Raw genomic sequence first — 24681 nt, 5'->3', positions numbered from 1 at the left:
AAAGGGAATCCAGTATATAATATTAAAAAGGTGATTACCTGTGCGCAGGTATTTAACGACAAAAAATAACAGATTTGTTATAAAGCTGGAGCAATGATGAGAGAAGACGCAGTATAAGGAAACACGTTTATGTCTTATGAAGGGAAGATGAGTCAGGGCAACAATAGCTTCAAAAAGCAGAGAGAAAAACAGTGTTGAATTATCTTCCCGTGTTTGTGATCTATTGTCTTTGGCAGCCCTTTGCTTTAGGGTCATAAGTTTCCATGACATAACCTGTCTTAGCTCTCGGTGTCGCTCTGGGCCAAAACACCAGGGATCAGACAGACGATGCACAAAGCAGCGGATCGGGACAACATGCAGGGAAGTGGAAGGGCGAGGCATCTCTTTGTTTATCCACCATTGGACCAAAAGTAAGCAGAGTTTTACCTCAAAGCCTCTTATTGTGCATTGCCGTAGTTCTGGAATCCATTCAAGGCTATAAAAACAGTAATCATTCTAAGAAAGACTTAGGTTGAAAGCTTATTTCCCGGGCCGTTACAAATGCACCCACTCACGTTAATGCTCAGTTTACAAGCTGCGGTAAAAACGGCTTATACAAGACAAACAAATTAGAGTTACATTTTCCTACTTTTGTGCTACCACCCACAGCCCACAGCAACATGTGACAAAAGAGAAAAAGAGATTGCGTCCACAGTGTCAAGAGTTAGTGCCCCGTTGCTGGTATTTTACACCCTTTAACTGCTTTTCTATAACCCCTGGTCCTGGACTAACCTTTGACCCCATGACCCCCAGCACTAAAGAAGGGCCCATCACCAAGTCTGACAAATGGGTGAGCCAAGAGACTTGAAACGGGCAACGTGAAAAAGAAAACATTTAAGCAAAATCAGTCGATGATTAACTATCAACCAACGCTAATAAGATGATGTTGTTTATTCAGATGTACAGACGATCCATTTTCACTTTGCCAGAACCAGGTCAATCTTTGCAATCCTTCAAAGAACTGATAAGAGACACTGAATCTGAGAGAAGGTTAATATCAAACACAGCACAATCCACCCGACCTCCGCAGGAAGGCATCTCCCATCTGGAAAGCGTTGTTGGCCCTGGAAGAAGTTCTGTCTCAAAGACGTTTCTGAATGTGTAATCGCTGGTGGACGCATTTGCCTTTGTCAAACGCACGCTCTGATTGGTCATAAGTTTTAATCTGGGAAACGGACAACTGCGCCTTGTGATGAAGGAAAACAATGGGTCAATGGGAAACGCAACTTTTTGTTTCCTGGAGAATTATTTGTAGTTCAAGTACAATTCATTCTAATCGAGTATCAATTGAGTCTTCTTGGCTGACGTCAACTTATTTACACTCAAAACTGTTAAGTGCAGTTGCAAAAATGCTCATGGCCAAAGGCACTGTGGCACAGCAGTTAGTGCTCTTTGCTCAGAGCAAGAAGGTGGTGGGTTTGACTTCTGGGCAACGATTTTCGGAGTTTGCATGTTCTCCATGTAGACCTGCAGATGTTTCACACCTGCACATGTTTCACACCTGCACATGTTTCACACCTTCACATGTTTCACACCTTCACATGTTTCACACCTGGTGCTCCGGATTCTCCTAACCTGAAGTGTACGTGTTAATTATTTCAGCATCCTCTGCTTTCCACAAGCAAAATCTTGTATAGTATATACAAAATAGCATTTAGAGCTTTGCAGAAGAAGTCAAATAAACTGAAAAGCAGTAGAGAGGGAAATGTTCCTGCTGATGCAAAACCTTATGGTTCAGTGCAGATCTGAAGAACCGTGACATGTTTACCAGCTTCAGCTGATCCTATCTTTAGCCCTGTGTGGACCTCATGCACTACTCTACAGTTTATACTGCTTTATTACAGCTCAACTATTCTTACCCCTAGTGAAAACAACATCTTCTGCCAACTCCATTTTGTTGCCTACAAGCACAATAAGACATCAGCTGGTAGACTCAAGTGTCTGCCACATAAAGCTCATGCTAGAGGGGTCGGACGTTATATAATTATAGCATAATCATATTCAGTCCTGTTCAGTTCTCATATAGCAAAACTATGTTCTTACCGTTTAAAAAGAAATGATAACAATCACAACTGATTGTGTGTTGCCAGAACTTTTTTCTCCTTAGTTCATGGACAGACAGGCCACGCCTCCTTGACGTTAATCTCAGGAACCTCCAGAATTCTCCAAATAGCATCTGATTTTCAATCATTTTGACAACCCTAATCAGCATTACAGTTGTTATTAGTAAAAGCCATTTTTGATTTGAACATGTTTACCTCGTATCTGGGGAAACAGGTCATGTTTACAAAAATGTAACATCAAAACATTATAGACTGTTCCTTTAATATTGTGCAGCACTCTCCTAGTCTCTACATGACATTTGTCCGTCAGACTGCTGTTTGCAACTGTTACTTCTCCAATACAAGCTTACAACACAGCAGGAAACACATGGTAAATGGTCCAAACACTGAGAGGAAGTGGTGTTAAACTTCCTTCTGTGGAGCGTGTTCATCAGACAGGCCTGTACAGTGATACATATGGTGCCAGTCTCCGAGATAACACACACACCATGCTCCGGCTCACACCAGAGGCCACAAACACACTCTACAAATCAGACAGAAACATGAGTGCCTCTTTTCAGTTTGAATTCATAATGCAGTAAAGTTGTCTTGGTCTTCTACTTTACACAGTTACACATGACTTACGACTGAAAAAAGGTAGAGTTTGATTTCAGTCTGAGTTTGACACATGCCAGACTCCACGTGCAGCCGGCCGCAGCGTTGCGAGTCAAAATCCCGACTCAGACAGTTTACTGCATGTCCTCCCTTCTCTCTCCTCCTCACTTCACGCCAAGCTGTCCTGTCCGATAAAGCCTATGACTAGAGCTGGGTTGAAAAAAAATCGATTTTGCGATTTTAAAAATCGATTTGCATATTAATGACAGATTATCAATTTGTACGTCCAAAGATCGATTTTTTTTTTATTTTAATTTTTTTAAATAAAAAATATTTTCTACATTTCCCTCAGTGAACTTCAATCTACCTTCAAGAAAGATAATTCAGGACTCCTGGATTATCTTTCTTGAAGGTAGATTGACCCTTAACCTTTTCATCAGTCTTCCAGCCATCAGTAACTACCAATACTTGTAAGATTTGCTGTTTAATATTGATATAATACGAAGCTTTAATATGTTGCTTCTCTACACAGTCATGAAGTGAAGGAAACGGTTCAAATACATTTTTCATTTTTAATAACATTAACCCCTGGATCGAATCGAAATCGGATCGAATGGGATCTGAGAAATCGGAAAAAAACTATTTTGAAACGTAAAAATCGGAATCGAATCAATTCTTGAAATTGATGACATGTGACTGAGCAAATCCATCTGTGCTGAATGAATGTGGTCGACATACACTTTCTGTCGCTTGGGCAACAGGGCCCGCTTTAGTCCCCCCCGTCCACTTTTTCCTCTTTTTGCCACTGATCGTCACTTCCGTTAGAGCAGGAACTCCATTTGTTTAAATAGAGAACAAGGGAAAAGTGTTGCCGCCAAAACATGCCATAAAGTAGACTGATTTGTGTAAAATATCCATGTCATGTGCACCAGCAAGTCAACACTGCAGCGACTCCCTGGGCAGCGTGTAGAAGAGTCAACGATCAGAGATGGGACATGATGTCTCATAAGTCTTTAGAATAATGTTGCAACTTGTTTTATATCTGCAACTAGGGCTGCAACGATATATCGGCCCTGTATCGGTATCAGCCGATATATACGTCCTTCAGCAATATCAATATCAGCCATCTTGGATATAGTCCTGGTGTCTCGGTGCTCTTTGTTTTGTCCGTTTTTGTTCGTAAATTGTGTGTCAGCTCTTACACCCGTGAAGAGCTCTTATCCATCAGAACCACAACTCAGACGGATCTAGTTCCTGTTTTTTTTTAGCATCTGCTTCAGAATGAACCCTTCTTTTGGCCAAAAGTGAGACGCTGCAGACGAGGAAAACGAGCGGGGGCCTCACATATACGCCCTTACCTGGGATTGGGTATTGCCTAGTACCTCATGATACAATACGAAATTCCCGATACATGGTCCATGATACGATATGAATCCCGATACACAAAACTTGATACGATACGCCTCCTGATTCATGGATTTCCCTTATAACCGGTGTTAAACATTTACTAAAATGATGTTTTGATTAAGTAGAATAACAAAATGTATTAGAATCTCATGTTCACAATGTCCTCAGTGTTATCAGAAGACAACTGTCCTATGATGAAGTCACATTTTCTGCTCCTCAGATTCAGCAGTCTGTAGGTTCAGAATTGTAGGTCTCGGAAATTTCTAATGACTTAATGTTGTTTAAGCATCTCACGATACGCATCTCTGTATCGATACACATATTGCCAAGAAGTCCGTCACTATAGATCACGATATCGATATACTGAGCACAGCCCTACCTGGGATTTTCCTTTCTAACATGAACTCACTCTCCAACAAGACAAGACGAGACAAGACTTTTCTTCATCTCCCTGCGTCGTAAAATTGGAGGGGATTCCAGCTGCTCCAAGTTGACCGACAGATCTCTCTGGGGGGAAATCAACTTCTGGTCTTCAGATCTGACTGATCTCCAAACACTGCTCTCCTGTGCTGGAATATCTTTTCATTAAATGCCAACCATTCTACCCTCCACGTGAGTTTGCCTCATTTATTCTTACCACTGTTTACATTCCACTGAGCGCGAAAGTGCAGGAGTCAAGTAGAGTGAAGTACAGACAGTTTATTAAAGTCCCGACCAGAGAGCAGAACACGCTGACTGTTGCAATGCATTTCGCGCCAGGGCCCGCGCTGCTTTGGGCTTTTCAGATCACCTCATGGTTTACCTGATCCCCACGTACAGAGAGGCTGAAGCTCTCCAAACCTGTAGTGAGGAGGTTTTCAGAGTTGCCACAGATAAGTTTGGATGAGTATACTCAATAACGATGGCAGCAGAAGGAGGCCGCGCACGGGGCCGGGGACCAAGAGCACAACAAAGATGAAGAGTATGGATTTAGCAGGGAGGTGTCGAGAGCTAGATCACAGTCAAATACGTGTCTGAAGCAGCTGTTCTCGGAAAATAAAGTGGAGTGGGCTTTGGCTTTTCACCAACTACAAGTCCAGAGCCCCCCATGCTGCAGATGACCGAAAATTGGCTGAAACACCTCTCGGTTTGAGATTTGAGATAGGTTGTCATTGTTTTATGTCGCACCGAATTACAATGAAAGCGGTAACTCTGATGTCCCTTTTTAGAAACGGGAAGAAAACAACATCTCCGTGGACAGAGGCTTTCTGCTGCTTTATTCTGACAGGACTAAACTTTAATCCAGTCTTTATTCTGAGTCAAAATTCCAACATTATTTAGACAAAACTTACCATTAAATACAAGCGTGTCAATTTCACTTACAACCCACATTATTTGACTAGTTTTTCCCCTAAATAATCAGTTTAGACATATTTACAGGAGGAGGCGGCGCAACATGATGATGAAACACGACTTGAGAGAAGGGCATTATGTGTTCTCTCTGATTCTATTCATTTTTAAAAACAAATTTCTTTACAGAAATATGTCTTTGTTAAAAATATTCAAAAAAGGGTTAGGGGTATACAACATATAGAAAATATTGGTTATCAGCCCAAGCTATTCTTTGAAATATGACCGGAATGATTTGCACCACAGATCTGTCAACTTAATTCTAGTAGCCTCTCCACAACGTCACTATTGCACATTATTGCAGCATGAATTGCACTGTGAGATTTGCATATCGTTACATCCCTATTAAAAACTTGTGTGTTAGAATTTAACAAGGTTAATCCTGTAAGCAGTTCTCTTAACAGGACAAGCTTTACTCTTTCTCCGTTGTGCCAAGTGTGACAGGTGTCAACCTTTTTGATATAGGATTTTGCAATACCAATCTCTGATAAATTAGCAACATGTTACCAGATCTTCCCATGATAGACTCCCTAATTGCCAAATGAATATCAAATCTACCTGCTGAAAATGTAGTGAAGTATTAACGCAGTTACAAAAGTCTGTTTTACTGATAATAAACAGCCCGGTTCTATAAGAAAAGAATAAGTGAGCAGCTGGGCTTCATCCACAAACATTTCACAAAAGACATGAGGCAACAATGGTGTAATGTATATCAGAGAAACTCCATCTGAGAAAGACCAGTGCTTCAAGTGGATGACGCAAAGCTGCAGTGTTTTATCCCTCTTTCTTGTAAACACAGGATCTGAGTGTGATGGGAGTTTCATTTCACACACACAGATGTAATCTCCAACTAATCCTGCTAACTGCAGGCCTTGAGCTCAATAGTTCAACAGCAGTACTGAACAGATGGGCCCATGGACACCGGGCATATCCAGGATTACCTCAGGTGGATGAGGTGGGATGTAAGAAAAGGCTTGACAAACAAGCTGAGGAAAACCAACTCATCACTTATACTTGCAATTTAAATTGCAAATGACTGGACACAATTAGCAAATCACAAATGCTGAAGTTTTTTAAGCACCATTATTTCCTTTTGTATCTTTACAAACGTGTTTTGAAATACATGTGATTCACACCAAATCCTATCATTAAAAATACAGTTAATTAGACTTTAATCCCAAATTGTGCAGGCCTATATTGCAGGACATTAATTCTACTCACAATACAAAAATACAATGTTTAACATGAACTAAATACTCTATGGTATTTTATAGGATTAGGCATCATGTATTGAATCCACTTTATTTAACTGCTAGTAACCTCCTTTCACAACAATACAATGTCATCATTTGCATCTTTCGGTTTACTACAAAAAAAAACAGTCCCATCACGCATTGTGCATGCAGAAATTCACATTTAAACAAAAAAGGCATTCTCTCTCTCTCAACAACATTGAATTAATTATTACATTTGTGTTTTTGACCATGTTATTGGGGTCTAGAGTGTGTTCTGCACAACATGACACCACATTACTGTAAAGGCATGCGAGTCATGAGTGAACCTGTGACCTCCAGGTCAGAAGTGAACTGTGGAGAACATCAGCTCCAAACACAGCACTAAATACCAACATGGATCATTCCTACACATTTAAATTAGAGTCAGAGGATGAGCTTTGACCATTACTACACATCACTACAAAGCAACTTGGAGTCTCTCCCACCGGGTTTTGTGTTCGGCTTTTCACAGCCTGTTACGTTATGACAACTAATGAGCTCGTAAGTTGGTCATCTCTGAACCCGGCACGTCTTTAATAACAACACTGCGCTGTGACAAATGAAGACTGTGGATGTGCGGGAGACTACGCCACACCCAAAGCTCTCCCCGGAGGCGAACGCACCGAGATCACCACCACCACGAGGCCGCTGAGCCGGCTCCGCATGGCAACGGTGCAGCCCAGGTACACGCACCGCGCACTAACCGTACTACAGCCCCGGTGCATCCACGGTCTACCGCTCACGGGACAAAGACAAACACAGTTCAAAGTAGAGTTTCACGTTCAAGCACAACTAATCTGTTTTTTTCTCCATCACGGCTCACATTAGCATAACGTTACTGCAGCAACAACTCATGCTAGCTTAACAACATTAGCATAACGACAACATTAGCATCAGATCTGAGTGAGATGCTCGTGGGCGCGGTGCTGTGTGTTCACCGATGGCTTTAAACAAAACGCACACAAAAAAAGACCACATCGGCAAAGTCTGTAAGCTCAGTTTACAACAGACAAACTTGTGGTGTAAATGATGGACCACCGCGTTTGATTTGCTCGTCTGAATCCCCCGCTTAAGTTAAGATTCGGGAGCATCCTCCGGTCACAAACACCCACCGACACCCCGTGCGTGGGGGGTTAGCTGCTAACTCCCTGCATGGCGGCGGGGGGCCTCCGAACAACACTGGAAAAGAGACCTAAAACCCACTCACCGCAGCACGGAGATGCGCCGCGTCGTCTTCCCCTGCAGACGCGTGTCCGGCGGGTTCCTGAGCGGACGCGGGACAGCTTCGGTCGGAGCTAACGTCGGACCCCGCGATGCGCCGCACAACAGCTGGGCTCTTGTTTTGAATGAGCCGTGAGCGCGGGCGGAGCCACTCTAGCTCTATCACCGGCGATGGGCGAACGACAGCCGCCCGCACACGCTTCACCCGCCGCGGAGAGAATAGTGGACTTACTGTAGCCGCCGGCCGGTCTCGAGGGAGAAATGTGACAACTGCGTGAAGAGGTTTCTGCTTTGTGACACACACGATCAAATACTTTTGTGTAGTTCAAAAAGTTCAAACGTACTCTAACGCCCTCTTGTGGTGCAAAGAGTGAATTACACGCAGGAGCGTCAGCCTGACCAGCCTCCTACGTTCTGTTCATTTTCAAAGCGAGTGGTCAGGGCTGGTCAGGCAAGGAGGGGGGAGGGTGGGTTTACTCTTTATAGGCAACATTCTTTACTCTACTTTAGTTTTGTTTATAAGAGCGTTTCTATTAAGAATGTGTTGTTGTTTTTCTTAAAGCTTTCTATAAGTTATCTGTTCTTTTACTTCTGTACCTACTTGCATTGCAACACTGAAATGTCCCCATTGTGTGGACAAATAAAAGTTTATCTTATCTGTACTATTTATGTTGCATTGAATTATACCTTGGTTTCTTGGTAGACCCTCTACCATAAATGTTGAGAAAAAATTTGCAAGAAGGATTAAAAATGCGTATTACTATTGGTTTTGTCATTATCAGTGACCTTACTAAATAATTGCTATTATTTAAAAAAAATCAAATCACAACCATATAACCACCATCAACTCAACCATACATTTTATTTCTTTACAACTCGGTGTTTATGTTTGATGTGTTTAAAAATAGAGCTGTTCTCAGGCAAGAAACAATTGAACACATTTTATATGGAATAGAACTGTTTCACATTCACTCTCCAAATTTAAGCTGCCTTTCTTTCGCCAAACCATGAAGCTCTTTCGCTCTGTTTTTCAGTTCTTCTGCCTTCTTGTCATCCTTCTCTGCGCCATCGCCGAGCTTGTACATGCGACTTGCATTGGCACATCCGTACACATGTCCCAGTTCACAAGCCCTGGTGGCATACTGCAGCGCTAGTGACATGTCCGAGGCCACACCGCCTGGATTGCCCGTGATATACAAAGCACTGAGGTTGAAGCATGAAGGAGAAAATCCACCCGAACAGGCCTTCTCATAGTATTGTTTAGCAGCCATCACGTCTGGTTCTCCAGCCATAGCTCGTCCATCGTGAGCCAGCAGACCTACATTGTGACAGGCGTCTGTAGACTTCTTTCCTCCAGCGTTACAGGAGCGCAGAAAACAGGAGTAGGCAGATTTTAGGCACTCAGACACTCCTCCTGGAACAATAACAAAGAAATAAGTTGGATAGAATAGCTTTATTACGCAAACTCAGAGGCTTGTTTATTATTCAATTGAATGACAACTGCATTTGCACCTACCTTTCCCTGTGACATGATAGGCTCCTAGTTTGTAGCAGCTCTCGCCATGCCCATGTGTCTCACAGTTGTGTTTGAGCACTTGAGCTGTAGCTTCATAGTTTTTCTTCACCCCTTCTAGATAATCAGCCAGTCGCTGACATCCTGCAAGTCACAATGTAGAAGAAATTGAATGGATTGTAAGGTTGGGCTATTTCAGCACCACTCGTGTGAGGACAGTGCACATACCTTCAGGGTTCTTTTCTTTGTAGCACTGGAAGCTGTATTCCACTCCCAAATTGTCAAGAAACTGCTTTACCTCTTTCTCGTCCTCAAAGTTAATTAGTCCTGCCATCCTCGAAGCCCAGTGTTCTAAATGTCGCGTATAAGTCGGAGTTACACACTGAGTGGACGGTTTATGACCTTGCTACTAGGATTACTTCGTTCACATATAACGCTGAGACCTCCAAGAAGATGCCCGATATTCACGAATCGAATATTTGACCAAACACAATCAGCCACGAATAGTTCTCGCTGTGATGATGAATAGTAAAGAAATAAATATGTTAAGTAATTCAACCATGCCTGGTGCCGCGCCGACACACTTCCGTATTGTTTAGTAACCAGGCTTCCGTAGTCCCGCCCACTCAGCGTGTACTTCCTGTGTTATAACCTTTGTTTTACTGTCTTTCGGTCCAGTCAAGAATAGGTGACAACTATCCACAAGCCTCGGTCGTAATTTCAAAGCTGTTGTCGAGTCAGCTATTGGTTAGTCTCTCTAAAACATGCATTATTCCAGCGTTGGCGACGGATCCCAACATTTTTGCACGAAAAGCCAATTTCCTGTACCGAGGCAACAACAAGTGAGCTAGCTTTGCCCGATCGTCTTTATTACATATTTAAACTCGTCTTTTCATCTTCGCAATGTCGATTTGTAAAACATGTGTGTGTTAAATAGCCGTGTTGTATAGTAAATTGTGGAAAAGGGTTTCTGCGTATACATGAACGATTCCTAGGTGTTTACCATGGCGATGGCCGCTAGTTTTTTAAACACGGTAAGTCACATCTTTCCATCTGCTTCTCCTGTGATGCAGGATAATTGTGCATAGGGTTTGAAGTGTTTTGACCATGTTGTTAACCTCCAGGATGAAGCGTCCCCCGCGTCGCTTACAGACCTGTGTCTGATTTACGTAAGCCAGAACCTGGAATATTTCTGTCAGAAGCGCCCTGATGGATCCCTGTGTTTAAGAGAGGCTGTCCTGTTCCCACAAGAGCTCGCAGACCAGCTTTTAACCAAGATGGCCATGGAGGGTGTGTATCTATTAAATGTATCTCTCATATTCCAACAATGTGCATCTGCAGCATTCCTCCACTAAGTAGTTCATTGCATATGGATCTAAAACAGCATATTTCCAGTTAACTTTGGGTGGCTTGTCTTCTTCTCCTGTAGGTCTTTTGAATGACAGCACAGTAGGGGTATTTCGAAATAGTGAATATCTTCGCTTGAGGAGAGCATGTATCCGGACTGCACGCATCTCTGCTGAGGCCTTTCAGAGAGGCGTCTGTCCGCACAGGCTGCTGGAGCTCGATGCTGCAAGAGTAAATGCAGATCTCACCATACCAGATATTTTACAAGGCCTGGCCACCAATAAGTACTGTCAGGTAAGCTCAGAAGGGTAACAACACATGATCATCGCTGAAATTACCCCATAGTGGGACAAATAAAGGTTAATTTATCTTATTTAAACATGTTCTTATTAAAGGAATCCATCCAGCGACTTGTGTTAACCGGTCTAACAATGTGCTCTCTGGAAGAACCAATCCAGTATCGATTCAGCTCCCTCCACGCTCTACGCTCTCTATCTTTGGCCAATGTGGACTTTTATGACTCGGGGCTTGTGGACGTTTGCTCCCTGCCCCGTTTGGAGAGCTTGGATCTGTCCAACACGTCTGTCACAAACTTGTCTCCTCTCTTGGGTCTAAAGGAGAGACTACGCTCTCTGACTTTGCATCAGTTAAAGAGACTTGAGATGAGCACTGCACAGCTGCTTGGTGTCATCGGCCAATTGGATGTATTACAGGTGAGTTCATTATTCCCTTTTTATTTGGTTATATTTTGTTATTATTATCGTCATTATTCTCACTGTGATATGCAGCATCTAGATATCAGTGATGACAAACAGTTCACTTCTGATGTGGCCCGTCAACTACTTGGGCAGCCTGGGATTTTGCCTGGACTTGTTTCCCTGGATGTGTCTGGGAGAAAGCATGTATGTCCAGGTTATTAAAAGTTTAAGCAAGATTTTTACAACATATTTATCCACTATTCATTGTGTATTACAGGTGACCGATGCGGCTGTTAAAGCATTTGTTGAGGAGAGGCCAGGAATGACATTTGTTGGACTTCTAGCTACAGATGCTGGGTTTTCTGATTTTCTCTCTGGAGAAGGAAACCTAAAGGTGGCTTTAAATGTGTACTATATAATTCATGATGTTATACAGTTGTAGTAATTTACCTTGTACTTTAAAGGTAACTGGGGAGGCCAATGAGACGCAGATATGCGAAGCTCTTCGCAGGTACAGTGAGAGAGAAGGTTTTGTTAGAGAAGCCCTGTTCCATCTGTTTAGTCTCACCCATGTCATGGAAAAGCCGAGACCAGATATCCTTAAGGTGAACTGAAATAACTTATACAGACGTGTCTTTAATGGATACAAACATCCACCCACTAAACATGTTTTTTCTGTGTCTGCAGCTGGTTGTTTTGGGAATGAGGAATCATCCAGCCACTCTGAATGTCCAACTTGCAGCCAGCGCGTGCGTCTTTAACCTCACAAAGCAGGACCTGGCAGCAGGAATGCCAGTGCGACTTTTGAGCACTGTCACTCAACTACTCTTGGAGGCTATGAGGACATTTCCCAACCACCAACAGGTGTTTTTCCTTTTCTGCTTCTACATACCTGTTTTTGTCTGATTGACATGGTACAAACAATTGCTTTCTCTCTTTAGCTACAGAAAAACTGCCTGCTGTCTTTGTGCAGTGATCGTATTTTGCAGGAAGTCCCCTTTAATAGGTAACACTCTTAGACCTGAATTTAAATATATTTTTATTTATTATGCATAAATTGTGGGCAAAACTGGTTTGTATTCTGTTTTTAATTTAGGTTTGAAGCAGCTAAACTTGTGATGCAGTGGCTTTGTAATCATGAAGATCAAAACATGCAGAGGATGGCCGTAGCCATCATCTCTATTCTTGCTGCCAAAGTAAATATTGTAATATCTGAAGAAAATTAGTAACAAGTCCTTAAATTGTTGTCCTTTTTTAGTTGTCAACAGAGCAGACAGCCCAGCTTGGAGCAGAGCTGTTCATAGTGAAGGTCGTTTTTCTTTATGTCCTCCATTGTTTGGTGACACAGAATTTTTTTTAATTCAAATTAAAATAATTTCACCTACAGCAACTACTGCATATAGTCCGGCAGAAGGCCACTCAAGGCGTGGTTGATGCAACTCTTAAGTTCACTTTGAGTGCACTCTGGAATCTCACTGATGAATCGCCCACAACTTGTCGCCATTTTATTGAGAACCAAGGGCTGGATCTGTTTATAAAAGTGCTGGAGGTAACTTTGATTTACATAGTGTAAATGCAAATATGCTGAATGACATACTTGTTTTGCTATTTAAGGTACACATTGTAAAATAGGATTCATGTCTTGAATGTCTTTTACTTTTGTTTGATTTTTTGCAGTCATTCCCCAATGAATCCTCCATTCAACAGAAGGTCCTGGGATTACTGGTGAGTTTGGGCTGTTCTGTAACTGCTCAATAAATGAAGATGTCACATTTTGACAATTTTGTTATATTTTAGAACAATATAGCAGAGGTTGCAGAGCTCCATGTAGAACTGATGGTGCAGGGTTTCCTGGACCATATTAGCACTTTACTTCACAGCTCAGAGGTGGAGGTCAGTTATTTTGCAGCAGGAATCCTCGCCCATCTCACATCTAGAGGAGAAGATGCCTGGACACTCAGCCCCAGTCTGAGGTCCACACTGCTTGAACAACTTGTAAGAAATATCCACTAAGCAAGTGCCAATAATTATATGTTGAATATATTAATTATTATATGTTTTGTTGAATATATTAATTATTATATGTTTTGTTTTGAAGCACAATGTCATTACAAAGTGGCCTCCACCGGAGTGTGAAATGGTTGCTTACAGGTAAGCTGTAGAGTGTTTTCCTTTTTAATTGAAAATCGGATAAGAATGCTGTGTGTTTGTGCTGTTGGCTATTCTGTGCGTTTGGAGTTATTTGACTATTCTAACAGTGTTTATTTCACAGGTCGTTCAACCCTTTCTTTCCACTACTGGAGTGCTTTCATACACCTGGCGTCCAACTATGGGCAGCTTGGGCCATGCAACATGTTTGCAGTAAGAATGGTAATACACCTAAGACCAAGGTGTGTGTGTGTGTGTGTGTGTGTGTGTGTGTGTGTGTGTGTGTGTGTGTGTGTGTGTGTGTGTGTGTGTGTGTGCGCGTGTGCGTGCGCGTGTGCGTGCGCGTGTGCGTGTGCGTGTGCGTGTGCGTGCGCGTGCGCGTGCGCGTGCGCGTGCGTGTGCGCGTGCGTGTGCGCGTGCGCGTGCGCGTGTGCGTGCGTGCGTGCGTGTGCGTGTGTGTGTGTGGATATAAAAAAATAAATACTTTTTCTTCTTCCCTTTAGCCTCTCGGTATTGCAGCATGTTGTTGGAGGAGGGCGGGCTGCAACAACTCGAACAAGTTCAGGCTCACACTCAAACTCACAAAGATGTCAGAATGTTGGCGGAGAGTATTCTGGAGAGTCTACAGCGCCATCGCGCCCGAACTGGGCAGCCTATAAATGTGCCCCCAAGACGTACAGCGGCACAGTGATCTCACACAGGTACAATCTGAGTGAATGTTTACTGTTTCATAACTATTCAAAGATAAATAACAGTGGTCTTAAACACTTTGAAAGGGGGAAACATTCATTACATTTTCTTTCTTTTCAGAAATAAAATCAGGAAAAAGCCTGGATATCCCCCCTGAGGGTTTCTTTGTGTGTGATACTATCATGCATTAAAATACGCAATTATTTGCACACAACCTTATTTATTTCATAAATCTTTTGAAAAACCCATCAAAAAATAACACTAATGGTGAGAAAATAATAATGTGTAGTATTATGATCTCCAACCGGAATAACAAAAAGTAACTCTGAATTGTTATTAGTTTATTTGACGCATGACTCTGCTGTGAGCTCAAGCATGCCGAGTTAATTGTGTGTGTACCATTCATTTAGGAATGCCTGGCCGTTTGTCCATAGCAGTCGGTTTGTTTGTTTTTCAAATGGAACATCACATTTGGTCCACATTATGATTGTTGCCCTTCTTTTAGTCTGTATTAGCTTATGAACCAATATGAACAGACACTTGGCCAGAAACAGCAATGGCTTTGTTCAGTACTTTACAATATAGAGGCGTAAATAATTAAAAGTGATATAAGTGTGTAACACGGTGATAGTTATATACAGTAGTTTGTCTGTAAATGATCTGCAAGCTACTCTAAAGAGGATCATGAATGAAATTGTCTGGATAAACTAGTGGCAATAAAGGACTGGTCCATGTATTGGACTTCATATTGGAGGCTTTGAGAAAATGGTTTATATAATATAATGTTCACTGTGCTTCCCATTTCGTCAATGTCTTGAAGACAAAGAAAGCACTTCAGTGTGAGCATGTGTGTATGTACATCGTACAAGCTGTGTATCAATATTTTGTATACTGTATAAGTGGATAATGTCTAATGACTAATTGGGATGCATGTCTTTTCAGACTATATACATGTTCTGGGCCATTCTCAAATTAAAGCAACAATTATCTTCTGACAATATCATTTTGCATTTTATCAAACATATGTATCTGCTTATTTATCAAGCTAATGATGAAGTGTTGATAACTCTAAAGTTATCATTTCAAAATGTGAGTAACGACGGTACACTTATCGGAATACTGGTCACAAAAATGAATGGAACAAATGTTTTTGTTTTTTTTACTTACCCAAAAAAGGGGAACTTCTTAGTGAACAGTACACCACCAATGCCAGAAAAGCATATTTAAACTAAATGATTTAGTTTTGTTGGTACTCATTCAGACCCAAAACTGAATTGCAGATGAAAAATAACTGCCATGTCATGCTGAGAGTGATGTTTTCATGTTAAAATAAAGAATGTACATTCCCATAGCTATAATATTGACTGCTTTGTCATCTCTTCTCTTAAACAGATTCATGTATTGTAACATCTCTCTTTTCAGCAATGAATGCAAGGTTAGTGCTCACAACTTGTCACTTTATTTCCAGAACAGAATTGGTTACTGTAGGCCGTAACTATGGCGATAGAACTCTAAGAACAGAAAATACCGTGTGTCAAAACCTGGTCTCCACAGCCCGAGACCCAAACAAGTCAGTCCCATCTCACACACAGGCCCAGCCGCCCCAAACTTGTAACCAATCTGTAATGACCTGAAGCTTACAAAATAACAATGCATCTATAACATTAGTGTGACAGGAACATTTAACATTAGGGCTGCTACAGTATGTTATATAGTGTGGAAATAAGGGAGATCTTATGTTAGTAAATCAGGTACATTATTTGTATCTGTTTACATTTATTTACATACACATAATTGTGATGCTTGAGCACATAATGGTGTACGCTGTTATCATATCAGGATACTTCTGTAATGTGTGACAGTTACACCCAAAAACTATTGTTTATTCCCCTATGTAAATTGGAGGTCTCTTTTCTATAAAAGCAGCCATCCCCTCCTGTCGGTCCCGTGTGGGGATCACCTAAAACAGACATGTTACTAAAGATAAAAGCTGAAAATATGCAAGTTAGGAATGAACTGATTACAGTATTTCAAGAGTCTTACCCGGGCATAACACATCCTCTCTATTGCCATTGCTGATGTCATATCCACCTGAGGAGATAAAAAAATAATCACTTAATATGCCCAGAAAAAGAATCATACTGTAGCTTGTGGCTCACCTCAGCACCTCTGTTCATCGCCTCCTTTGCCATTCGCACAGCAATGGGAGCCTGTGTAAAACATATTCACTGTTAAAATGCAAAGGGCTTTCAAGTTTGACATTTGCTTCAAATATAGAACAAAATTAGTGCAACAAAAATGATGGACTTTGAAACAAAAGCACCAGTACTCGGTGTTGCATCACCAGTCACAATCTCAACAGGATGATGTTCTGACAAATCTGCTTTCGTGATTTCTTCATATTGTAACTTTGTGAAAGGGTGAAGGTTATGAGTACAGTCCTCAAGGCTTGAGTGCTAAAAAAAGAATTAGGGGTCACAAATCTTAATTTTCATCATCACTTTTTTTATTTGGATGAAATCATATTGTATCGATAAATGGCTCAGAAAGTCTCTAAAAAGACAGCTTGTGTGGTATTTTCAAAACGGGCAACAGCAAGGCTTAAACCGTATTTTTAAAAGGAGAGGACATTCTTCATAGAAAGATTAGCTCCCAATTTGTCTTTATTGTTGTTTGTCTTACAACAAAGCGGTGTTATCAGACATGTCTACTCCAGACTAGGATATATGACAATGGACAATGCATGAGAATTTTTGCACAAATTATCACTGAAGTTGAGGGTTTCATATTTCCCAAAAAATAAACAAAGCTGTTTCAGTTCTCCTGGATCACATCTGGCTTTGGCCTTTAAAGTAACTTCCCAATAAGCTGATGGCTGGCAAGTGGTAAATACATTTATGTAAGAATGTTAAGTTCAGTGCTTTTTGATTCTATTATTATCATTAGGCTAACAGAAAATTCTATGATGTGTGACAACATAATCCTGAGGTCTATTTCAGCTCTTCAAACTTTTCTAGTTTCAATTGTAAAGGTTAAAAGGCAAAACGCTCACCGACAGGATAATAGATTCCACCCACTAGCAAAGGCCACGATGAAGATCAAATCTACACCTTTTCATGGACATGTTAGTTATTGTGTTATATTTCATTTGTCTCTCCCATTCAGCCAATGCTTTATGCTCTACGCACCCATACGCCATCGTCCGTCTGAGTGTTGTGCTATTTGTTTCTTGATTGCCGCTTTGGCTCAGTCGGCATTTGAAGTGGACTGAAAGAAATGTGTAATAACAGAAACCCAGAGAGAAGTGAGAGGAGATGGAGAAAGTGAAAGTGAGAGAATGTAAGAGGCGAGTGCAGCGTGACAGTAGCAATAAGAAAACTGCTCGGTGGCCCTTTTAAGGAGTGGGAAAGCATCACTGTCTGAGTGGGAGCAGAGTGTTCCAGTGTGTTCTGTTGTCCTGACCTGGGGCAGTATCTCTCTGGCCAGACCGAGTGCCTCTCTGTGGGCAGCATCCTCATCCTCGTTCTGTTCAACTGCCCTGTTTACGAGTCCCATCTCCGCAGCTGCCCGTCCATCTATGCGCCGACCTGATAACGACACAAGCCCGTCTGGGATATGAGCAGGAGAAACTCTTTTCCTGAGGTCAAATCACTACTCAAGCACTTATCATGAGCTTTTGTGGTTTTCTAGGGCATGACAGCTATGGAACTGAATGGATCGGTTTACAGAGCTACAATGAAATAGAATATAGTCGAAGGGTAGGGTGGATTTGAGTTCAATTAAAAATCTATGATAACGAGTACAATCCTGAACTATTTTAATGTGAAATTTTGGGGGGTACATAAAGAAACACTTGCTTTTTTACAATGACTATTATGAATGCATAATGCTGCCCTAATACAGTAAATTCAAATACTTCAAATCTGAGCAATGGAGAGTGTACAATTGACTCTTCCACATCTTAAACCCTCCCCAAGATTGCTTTGCTGTATAGGGGAAATAGAATAAAAGCTATGTCACATGAAATATGCAAATTACTAAACTTCATGAGTTCATTAGCTGTGACGGAAGGAAAAAACTGACAGATATTTAAGCGTTCCTGCACCTGTGAAGATGAGCTCTTTGGCTAGAGTGACACCAATTGTCCGCGGCAAACGTTGACTGCCCCCTACAGGACAAACAAAGCTCCAAGGTCAAGCTCCAGCTGTCCATTCATCTCAATATAACATACTTAAAACATGACAAGGGCAAATGGACTTGTTCGTTTGACCTCTGGATTTCTTACCCGCCCCTGGGAGTAGACCTCTAGTCGTTTCTATCAGCCCCATATGTGCAGAACAGGCTGGAACACACACACAAACACCGTAAAGGACAGTTGAAGGTCTGCCGCGTGCCATTAACCTGCATCGGGCGTGACGTCTTGACTGATGCCTCTATCACAGCAACGCTGACAAACACCTGCTCACCACAGCATCAAGGCTCGACCAGTCACACAGCAGCAAGAGGTGAATCGGCCAATCACAGAGCAGATTCTGCAGTGAGAACAGCTGGGCAGAGGTCTGGCCAGAAAAGTGTCAGTGCAAAGAGCTCAATGTCAAATGTTAAACGCGAGCAGCCATGCTACGTCTCTCTGGTGCACTCAAAATAAACTGCAGTCAAATCCCACCAGGGAAGAGAGAATTTTGGGGTGATGCCAAATGGTGGTCCATGACAGCAGTAAGAAGTGACAGTGAAAGTGATTTTGGTGATGTTCTAGACAATTGGTGATGACAGAAATATAAAAGGTTTTTCCTAGAAGCCATAATAATGACAGCAGAAATTAATTCCCTCGGGTGCTATGTGAACCGTTGTTAAATAAATAGAACATATCTGACCTGTTTTATACTGATTCCGTATTGTAAACTGTTGTGTCCCATCTTTCCAACAAAGCATGGAAACTAACATGTTTGTATGTGTAAGCGTGAGTGATGTGATTGCGTGGTGCGACTGCAAATGGACAATCGTAACATGTTTTGAGAATTGAGTTGATTTTTTTAAAGCCAAGAATATAAGTTTTGCTATCACACTTTGGTCTCACTTAACCGTCACTGACCTGCAGTGCGAAGATCACAGGCCAACGCGAGCTCCAGCCCACCTCCCAGAGCTACTCCATCTACGGCTGCTATAGTTGGCATGGGCAAGACGGCTGCCAACACGGAACAAAGGAAAGTGAATACAAACGTGGCATTTAATTGCAATCATTTAAGCTTTCTGATGTACCTATCTGATTCATGAGGGAGCGTAGGCCGTGGACAAACAGGTCTGACTCAGAGTTGTTCATGAGGGCTCTCTCCTTTAAGTCTGCACCTGAGTCAAAACACAGGCATTATTTAGACACGCTTTGATTCATATTTATATTCACTTTATTTATCCCTCCAGAGGAAATACAGTTGAGCATCCTTTGACAATAAAAATAGGTGGCATGTTCAGTTTTGCATCATCAACTCCTTTTCTTACCCAACAACAGGCCAACTGCAATGGGTTAATTTTTCCTTCCATATATTTTGGAATAAAACTAATTCTATATAGAGGGATGTTAATGCCACAGGTCTAAAACCATTAACTCTCCAAAATCACCTGAAAACAGAACTCACCTGCGCAGAAGACTCCGGGAACCAGGCTCCGAAAGACCACAACCCGGGCGGCTGTGTCAGTGGACAGAGAGGACACCAGCGCTCGCATCTGCAGGCATTGAAAAGTATTCTTCTCAGTGCACTCTTTACCAATCATAATCATCATCAAATCGTTATCTAAAATACATCTATATCATATCTAAAAATACTTTATAACAAAGACAGTGACATTACTAAATCAAAATGTCAAAAACACAATACAAAAACCCAACTATTTCAAATTGTTATAAATTATGCACTTTATTTATTTAATTATTCTCCACCTGGAAGTCTTCAGTCATCATATTTCAAAATGCATTTGGTTGATAATGTATTTAAAAAGTCTCATTAGAAATAAACATTTGACATTTGAAAAAACAAATCGTTGACGAGTCGACTGCTAAATAATTGTTAGTGACAGGCCTATCAGTAAGCAACTTAAAGAGGACATATTAGGCTTTTTTGGGGGGTATATAGTATTAAACGTACAAAATACTTCAATCATACTTTTTAATTTAGTTCATTGTTAATGGTTCCATTGATTTCTTGGCCCCTCCTCTTCATAATATCATTCATCCTAACAAGCATCAGATTTTTTATTGTTGAAAAATGGCATGTGTCATTTAACCTTGTAGATGTACCCAAAACAAGCCTAGGTAAGCACAGAGGACGGGGTGGAGATAGGGGGTAAGTGAAATTGGGGATTTTCTGAGCACTCAAGACACAAATGCATGAAATAAATATGCAGGAATCCATCAAATACAACTTTGAGTAGTCTAATGAGGGACATAATAATTGTACATAATGTGTCCCCTTTAGAGTCTAAAGAATATTAATATAGCATAATATGACCCTCGTGTGCACCATGGATCTATTATATCACGTGTGCACTTACCTGTGACACAAACACATGTCCCAAAGCGTTCCTGGCTCTCTGTCTGCACATGCGCACTTCCACAATACCTGCACAAGAAAAGACATTATTAGACTGCCAACATTTCACTAACTAAACCTATTTTCGTTTATAATAATCAAAGTTGTTGCAATCACCCTCATCTTCCTTGTCCAGCCGCTTTAAATGCACCTCCTCCGCCTCCTCCGCCTCCGTGTGCTGTCCGCGGTCCTGTCCGCGAGCGAACCCGGCCACAGAGCGACATCCCCCGGTCACCTGTGGCGCTCCTCCTCGGTGCGGCTCATGGAGACTTTGGCCGGGCGGAAAGCCGCATCCCGCGGGCAATTTCTGCGTCAAACACCGCAAAATCACAAGCTTGCGAAGAAAATGTGTCATGTTGAATAGTGTTGGAAGTTAAGTTTGTTGAATCAAACCAGGAAGCGTTAATCGGATGTTTACGAGGTAACTTCCTGTTCCTATGGTTACTTTTTTCAACTTTAAAAATCCTTCTTTGTTAATAACCCTGGAAGTTATGCAACGATGTAACTCAAACTGTGGTTTATTCATATTTAAAGTGTTACATAATTAAGGGGATTCTTCTACTTCCCGTTTAAAGTTTCTTTTTGTGTCACAAACCAAATCTGCATTTTCAATCCTTTAAATAAAGACATAATTATACACATTATCTTCTGATGTCAGTGTCCAGAGTGAGTTCTTTGACCAGGTGAAGCAGGAGTTGAGGTCAGCTTTTCCATCAGCTTGTCCATGTCTAGTCTGACCATGCATTATTGAGTGGGTCTTTACGGTTATGCAAGGGCACAAAGAGCCAGTGGTTCATGTGTCTTAAGGATTCAGCTTCTCATGGACATTATAGAAATAAATAGTCAATTATAATCACTTAGGCTACTATTGTCGTATTAAATATCATAAAGGCAATTAGTTATAATGTTTTCTGTTTGTAATGTATTTATTTCACTGTGTTTTCTTGTCTCTTTCAAATCTGCCGGCTCATTCACCAGAAATCTTACCATATAGCTTATGATTCATGTATGTATAAACATTCACTATGGCCCAAGTTATGTGGCGTCAAGTGAATGAACAAAATATAATCTAATCTAACAGGATTTCTCTTGATCCCAAAGGAAATCAGCCATTCAGGAAGAAGCCATTACGAGACATACAATAAAACTATTCATTAAATTCTATAAAAGACAACAGAGGATGGTATGTGTCTAACTCTAGGTATGTTTAGGCGTGTTCACATTTATGCAGCTGAACAGAATCAGAAAAGGATTATTGCCGTTCCCAAACATAGGCACTTAAAAAGGCACTTCATAAAACAATGAACAATGATAAAACAACATAGAGTCAAAAAGGGCATGCATTAAAGAAAAACAATGTATCTACTGTAGGATAGACTCAAACCTAGAGTAGAAGTTTTCAGTTGCTCAGCCAGTTTCCGGTCATCTGCAGCATGGGGGGCTCTGGGCTTGTAGTTGGTGAGAAGCCGAAGCCCTCTCCACACAGAGGCGGGGTTATTGTCAGAGAACTGCTGCTTCAGATGCGTATTGTACTGTGATCTAGCTCTCGACACCTCCCTGCTAAATCCATACTCTTCATCTTTGTAGCGCTCTCGGTCCCCGACACTGTGCGCTGCCTCCTTATGCTGCCTTAACTGCCTCAGTTTTGGTGTGAAACAGGGTTTGTCATTATTGAAAGTGACTTTGGTGTGTGATGGTGTCCTCACAGTATTTGATTTGAATAGCTGAAATATGGTGAAAGGTTTGTACTGAATGATATTAGGGTTTGGGGAACAAACTGTAACTTGTTTAGGTTTGTTTGGTCTCCTCTCTTTATTTTGGATGGAAAACTGATGATGGATGACACTCACTGTTTATGTATGAGGCCGTTTGAGTGACAGAATCTGAGCCGAACAAATGCGCCGTAGTAACTCAAACTGATCTGGTCTGCCACTGCCACCACAGATCACCAGTATCAAAGACAAGATAATACGTCAAAGAGCGAAAGAGAAGATACAACATACATGATTCATCTAATGGGCTGTCACTATAACATGTCATAGATAAAGTATACTTTTCTTTACTTTGCAGTCTTATTTTGTGAACAGTAATTTTCTGCTTTAATAAGTGTTATTCTGAGTTTGGGATTGGCACAAATAGAGACGTGTGTGACAGCATGTGGCTTATAAATAAAAATGCACCAAACTGACCTAATTGACAGCAAATGTGGGTCCAAATCAAAACTTAAAACATCATAATTGACTTTTCATTATTGACGTAGAGGTGAGATTATAGCACACAAGAGACGCTGGAAAATATTGATATAAGTTGTACTTAAAGAGGGCACAAATGTATTGTTATTTATTCAAATTATGCTGTGGATTTTATTTACTGAAGCTGCTGATGAAAATAAATAGCAGAAAAATGGTTCCAAATGCGCTGCCATCAACTTTACATCCTGCAGGGGGCAGCTTAGTATAAAGGGCTTCAACTAAATCTACTTGAGCTTCTCTTCTCTAAAGCTTCTCTAAAGCTTCTCTTCACCAAAAACACAATTGACTTCAACGTTTACATTCATTATAAAAAAATTATATTGTATTTATTTTCGTCAAGAGGAACGTAGTAAAGTGTCCAGACTGTGGTAGCCCTCCAGACCCTGAGGAGCTCAGGGGGTTGGTGTGGCACTGCGTCTGGTGACAGGGCATGATCCTGGGCATGAGTCAGAGCCTTGAGTGGCGTCTTGTTACTGGATCAGTCTGTCAGAGGAGACAAGGCAGCTCTGCCCTGGGTTTACACTCACTTTGACCTCTGATGTCACATATGGGAAGAAGTTTGGGGGAGTTTCATTATTACATTAAGATTCATGTTTTTCAGGACACAGAAGGTTTGGCAAGTGCCCAACGTGTAAGACCATATACCCGCATCAATAAAGCAGTGAGAGCCAGGTATATTAAATATGTCATTCAAAATACCTGTATTATCTTAAGTTGATAACAGTACATGTTTTAAGTGACATTGCAAAATAACTTCAAGTTTATATGAATTATAAATGATTGCATTTTGCCCTCATACAAGCCTTTGGATTGAAGGGTCCAGCAGCCTGGTCCCGGATGAACTGAAGAAAATCGATTCATGGATGAATGATGTACTCTTATTATTATTTGTTAATGTTTGTACCAGAATTATTGTCTACAGCCACAACAATATCACTCACTCCCTTGATTAAACTCTAATAATCTGCTTTTATTTGCTCTGACACAAACAGTCCAGTTCAGTCCAGTAGTGGCAAGTCCACGGTGCAAAATGCCAAATGACTAATGTATGATCTTACGCGAGTCCTTTATGTGCTGGGACCTATGGCCTGCAACACAGTAAGATCACCGAAGAGTTAGGAAGTAAAACTATAAACCTAAACCTCTACGGCCAAAACCGTGCAGTAGACACGATTAAAGCGGGCAAAACTATTTAGTATCTTTATGATAAGACTAAGGCAAAAATAGTGACAAAAATCTTTATCTAATTCCTGATAACGATAATCAGACAATATTATTTCAATACAACAGAAATGTGTTTAAATGTGTTAGTTGAGGTTTGAACTTTTTACCATCAACAATAAACTTAATATTCAAATTCAGCCCAACTTAAAAACAACATTGATTTTATATATTTTGCTAACAGAACATGTATTTAACCCAAAGTGGAACGACAACACCACAAGATCACAGGAGTTCACAC

At 41.2% G+C, this 24681-nt stretch overlaps 4 protein-coding genes across 7 annotated transcripts in view; 1 reads left to right on the top strand and 3 right to left on the bottom strand.

Annotated features, from left to right (window-relative positions):
- The window catches only part of ralgps2 (Ral GEF with PH domain and SH3 binding motif 2), a 74201-nt gene extending 66137 nt beyond the window's left edge, over positions 1 to 8064 (bottom strand). For 2 of the 4 annotated variants that reach the window (XM_072439259.1, XM_072439258.1), the window contains exon 1: positions 7974 to 8064. The gene's annotated coding sequence lies outside the window, so the exon portion shown is untranslated. The remainder of the gene's footprint in view (positions 1 to 7973) is intronic. The other 2 variants (XM_072439257.1, XM_072439260.1) reach the window with 1 other exon arrangement.
- Positions 8065 to 8835: 771 nt separating this feature from the next.
- Positions 8836 to 10096, bottom strand: coa7 (cytochrome c oxidase assembly factor 7). The gene is made up of 3 exons (XM_072437994.1): positions 9729 to 10096; positions 9504 to 9644; positions 8836 to 9401 (listed from the first exon to the last, which is right to left on the bottom strand). The coding sequence occupies exons 1-3, from the start codon at positions 9832 to 9834 to the stop codon at positions 8956 to 8958; spliced, it is 693 nt and encodes a 230-aa protein (XP_072294095.1). The 5' UTR covers positions 9835 to 10096; the 3' UTR covers positions 8836 to 8955.
- Positions 10097 to 10166: 70 nt separating this feature from the next.
- Positions 10167 to 14394, top strand: zyg11 (zyg-11 family member, cell cycle regulator). Its single transcript, XM_072437993.1, has 17 exons — positions 10167 to 10534; positions 10625 to 10790; positions 10930 to 11141; positions 11243 to 11560; positions 11636 to 11749; positions 11823 to 11939; positions 12010 to 12150; positions 12233 to 12409; positions 12487 to 12551; positions 12642 to 12741; positions 12804 to 12854; positions 12933 to 13094; positions 13223 to 13270; positions 13343 to 13540; positions 13644 to 13696; positions 13818 to 13915; positions 14197 to 14394. The coding sequence occupies exons 1-17, from the start codon at positions 10505 to 10507 to the stop codon at positions 14382 to 14384; spliced, it is 2238 nt and encodes a 745-aa protein (XP_072294094.1). The 5' UTR covers positions 10167 to 10504; the 3' UTR covers positions 14385 to 14394.
- A 1528-nt stretch (positions 14395 to 15922) lies between these two features.
- On the bottom strand, positions 15923 to 21355 carry echdc2 (enoyl CoA hydratase domain containing 2). Its single transcript, XM_072439180.1, has 11 exons — positions 21085 to 21355; positions 20930 to 20997; positions 20017 to 20104; positions 19643 to 19729; positions 19476 to 19568; positions 18669 to 18725; positions 18489 to 18551; positions 17846 to 17970; positions 16543 to 16593; positions 16427 to 16474; positions 15923 to 16343 (listed from the first exon to the last, which is right to left on the bottom strand). Exons 1-11 carry the CDS (start codon positions 21320 to 21322, stop codon positions 16266 to 16268), a joined length of 996 nt encoding a protein of 331 aa, XP_072295281.1. The 5' UTR covers positions 21323 to 21355; the 3' UTR covers positions 15923 to 16265.
- Positions 21356 to 24681: the final 3326 nt, after the last annotated feature.

The sequence above is a fragment of the Eucyclogobius newberryi genome, unplaced genomic scaffold, assembly GCF_026437365.1.
Source record: "Eucyclogobius newberryi isolate DKJ021-1_F unplaced genomic scaffold, fEucNew1.0.hap1 SCAF_9, whole genome shotgun sequence".
NCBI lineage: Eukaryota > Metazoa > Chordata > Actinopteri > Gobiiformes > Gobiidae > Eucyclogobius > Eucyclogobius newberryi.
The sequence above is the reverse complement of the archived record's forward strand: the minus strand, read 5'-3'. Positions and strand labels throughout refer to the sequence as shown.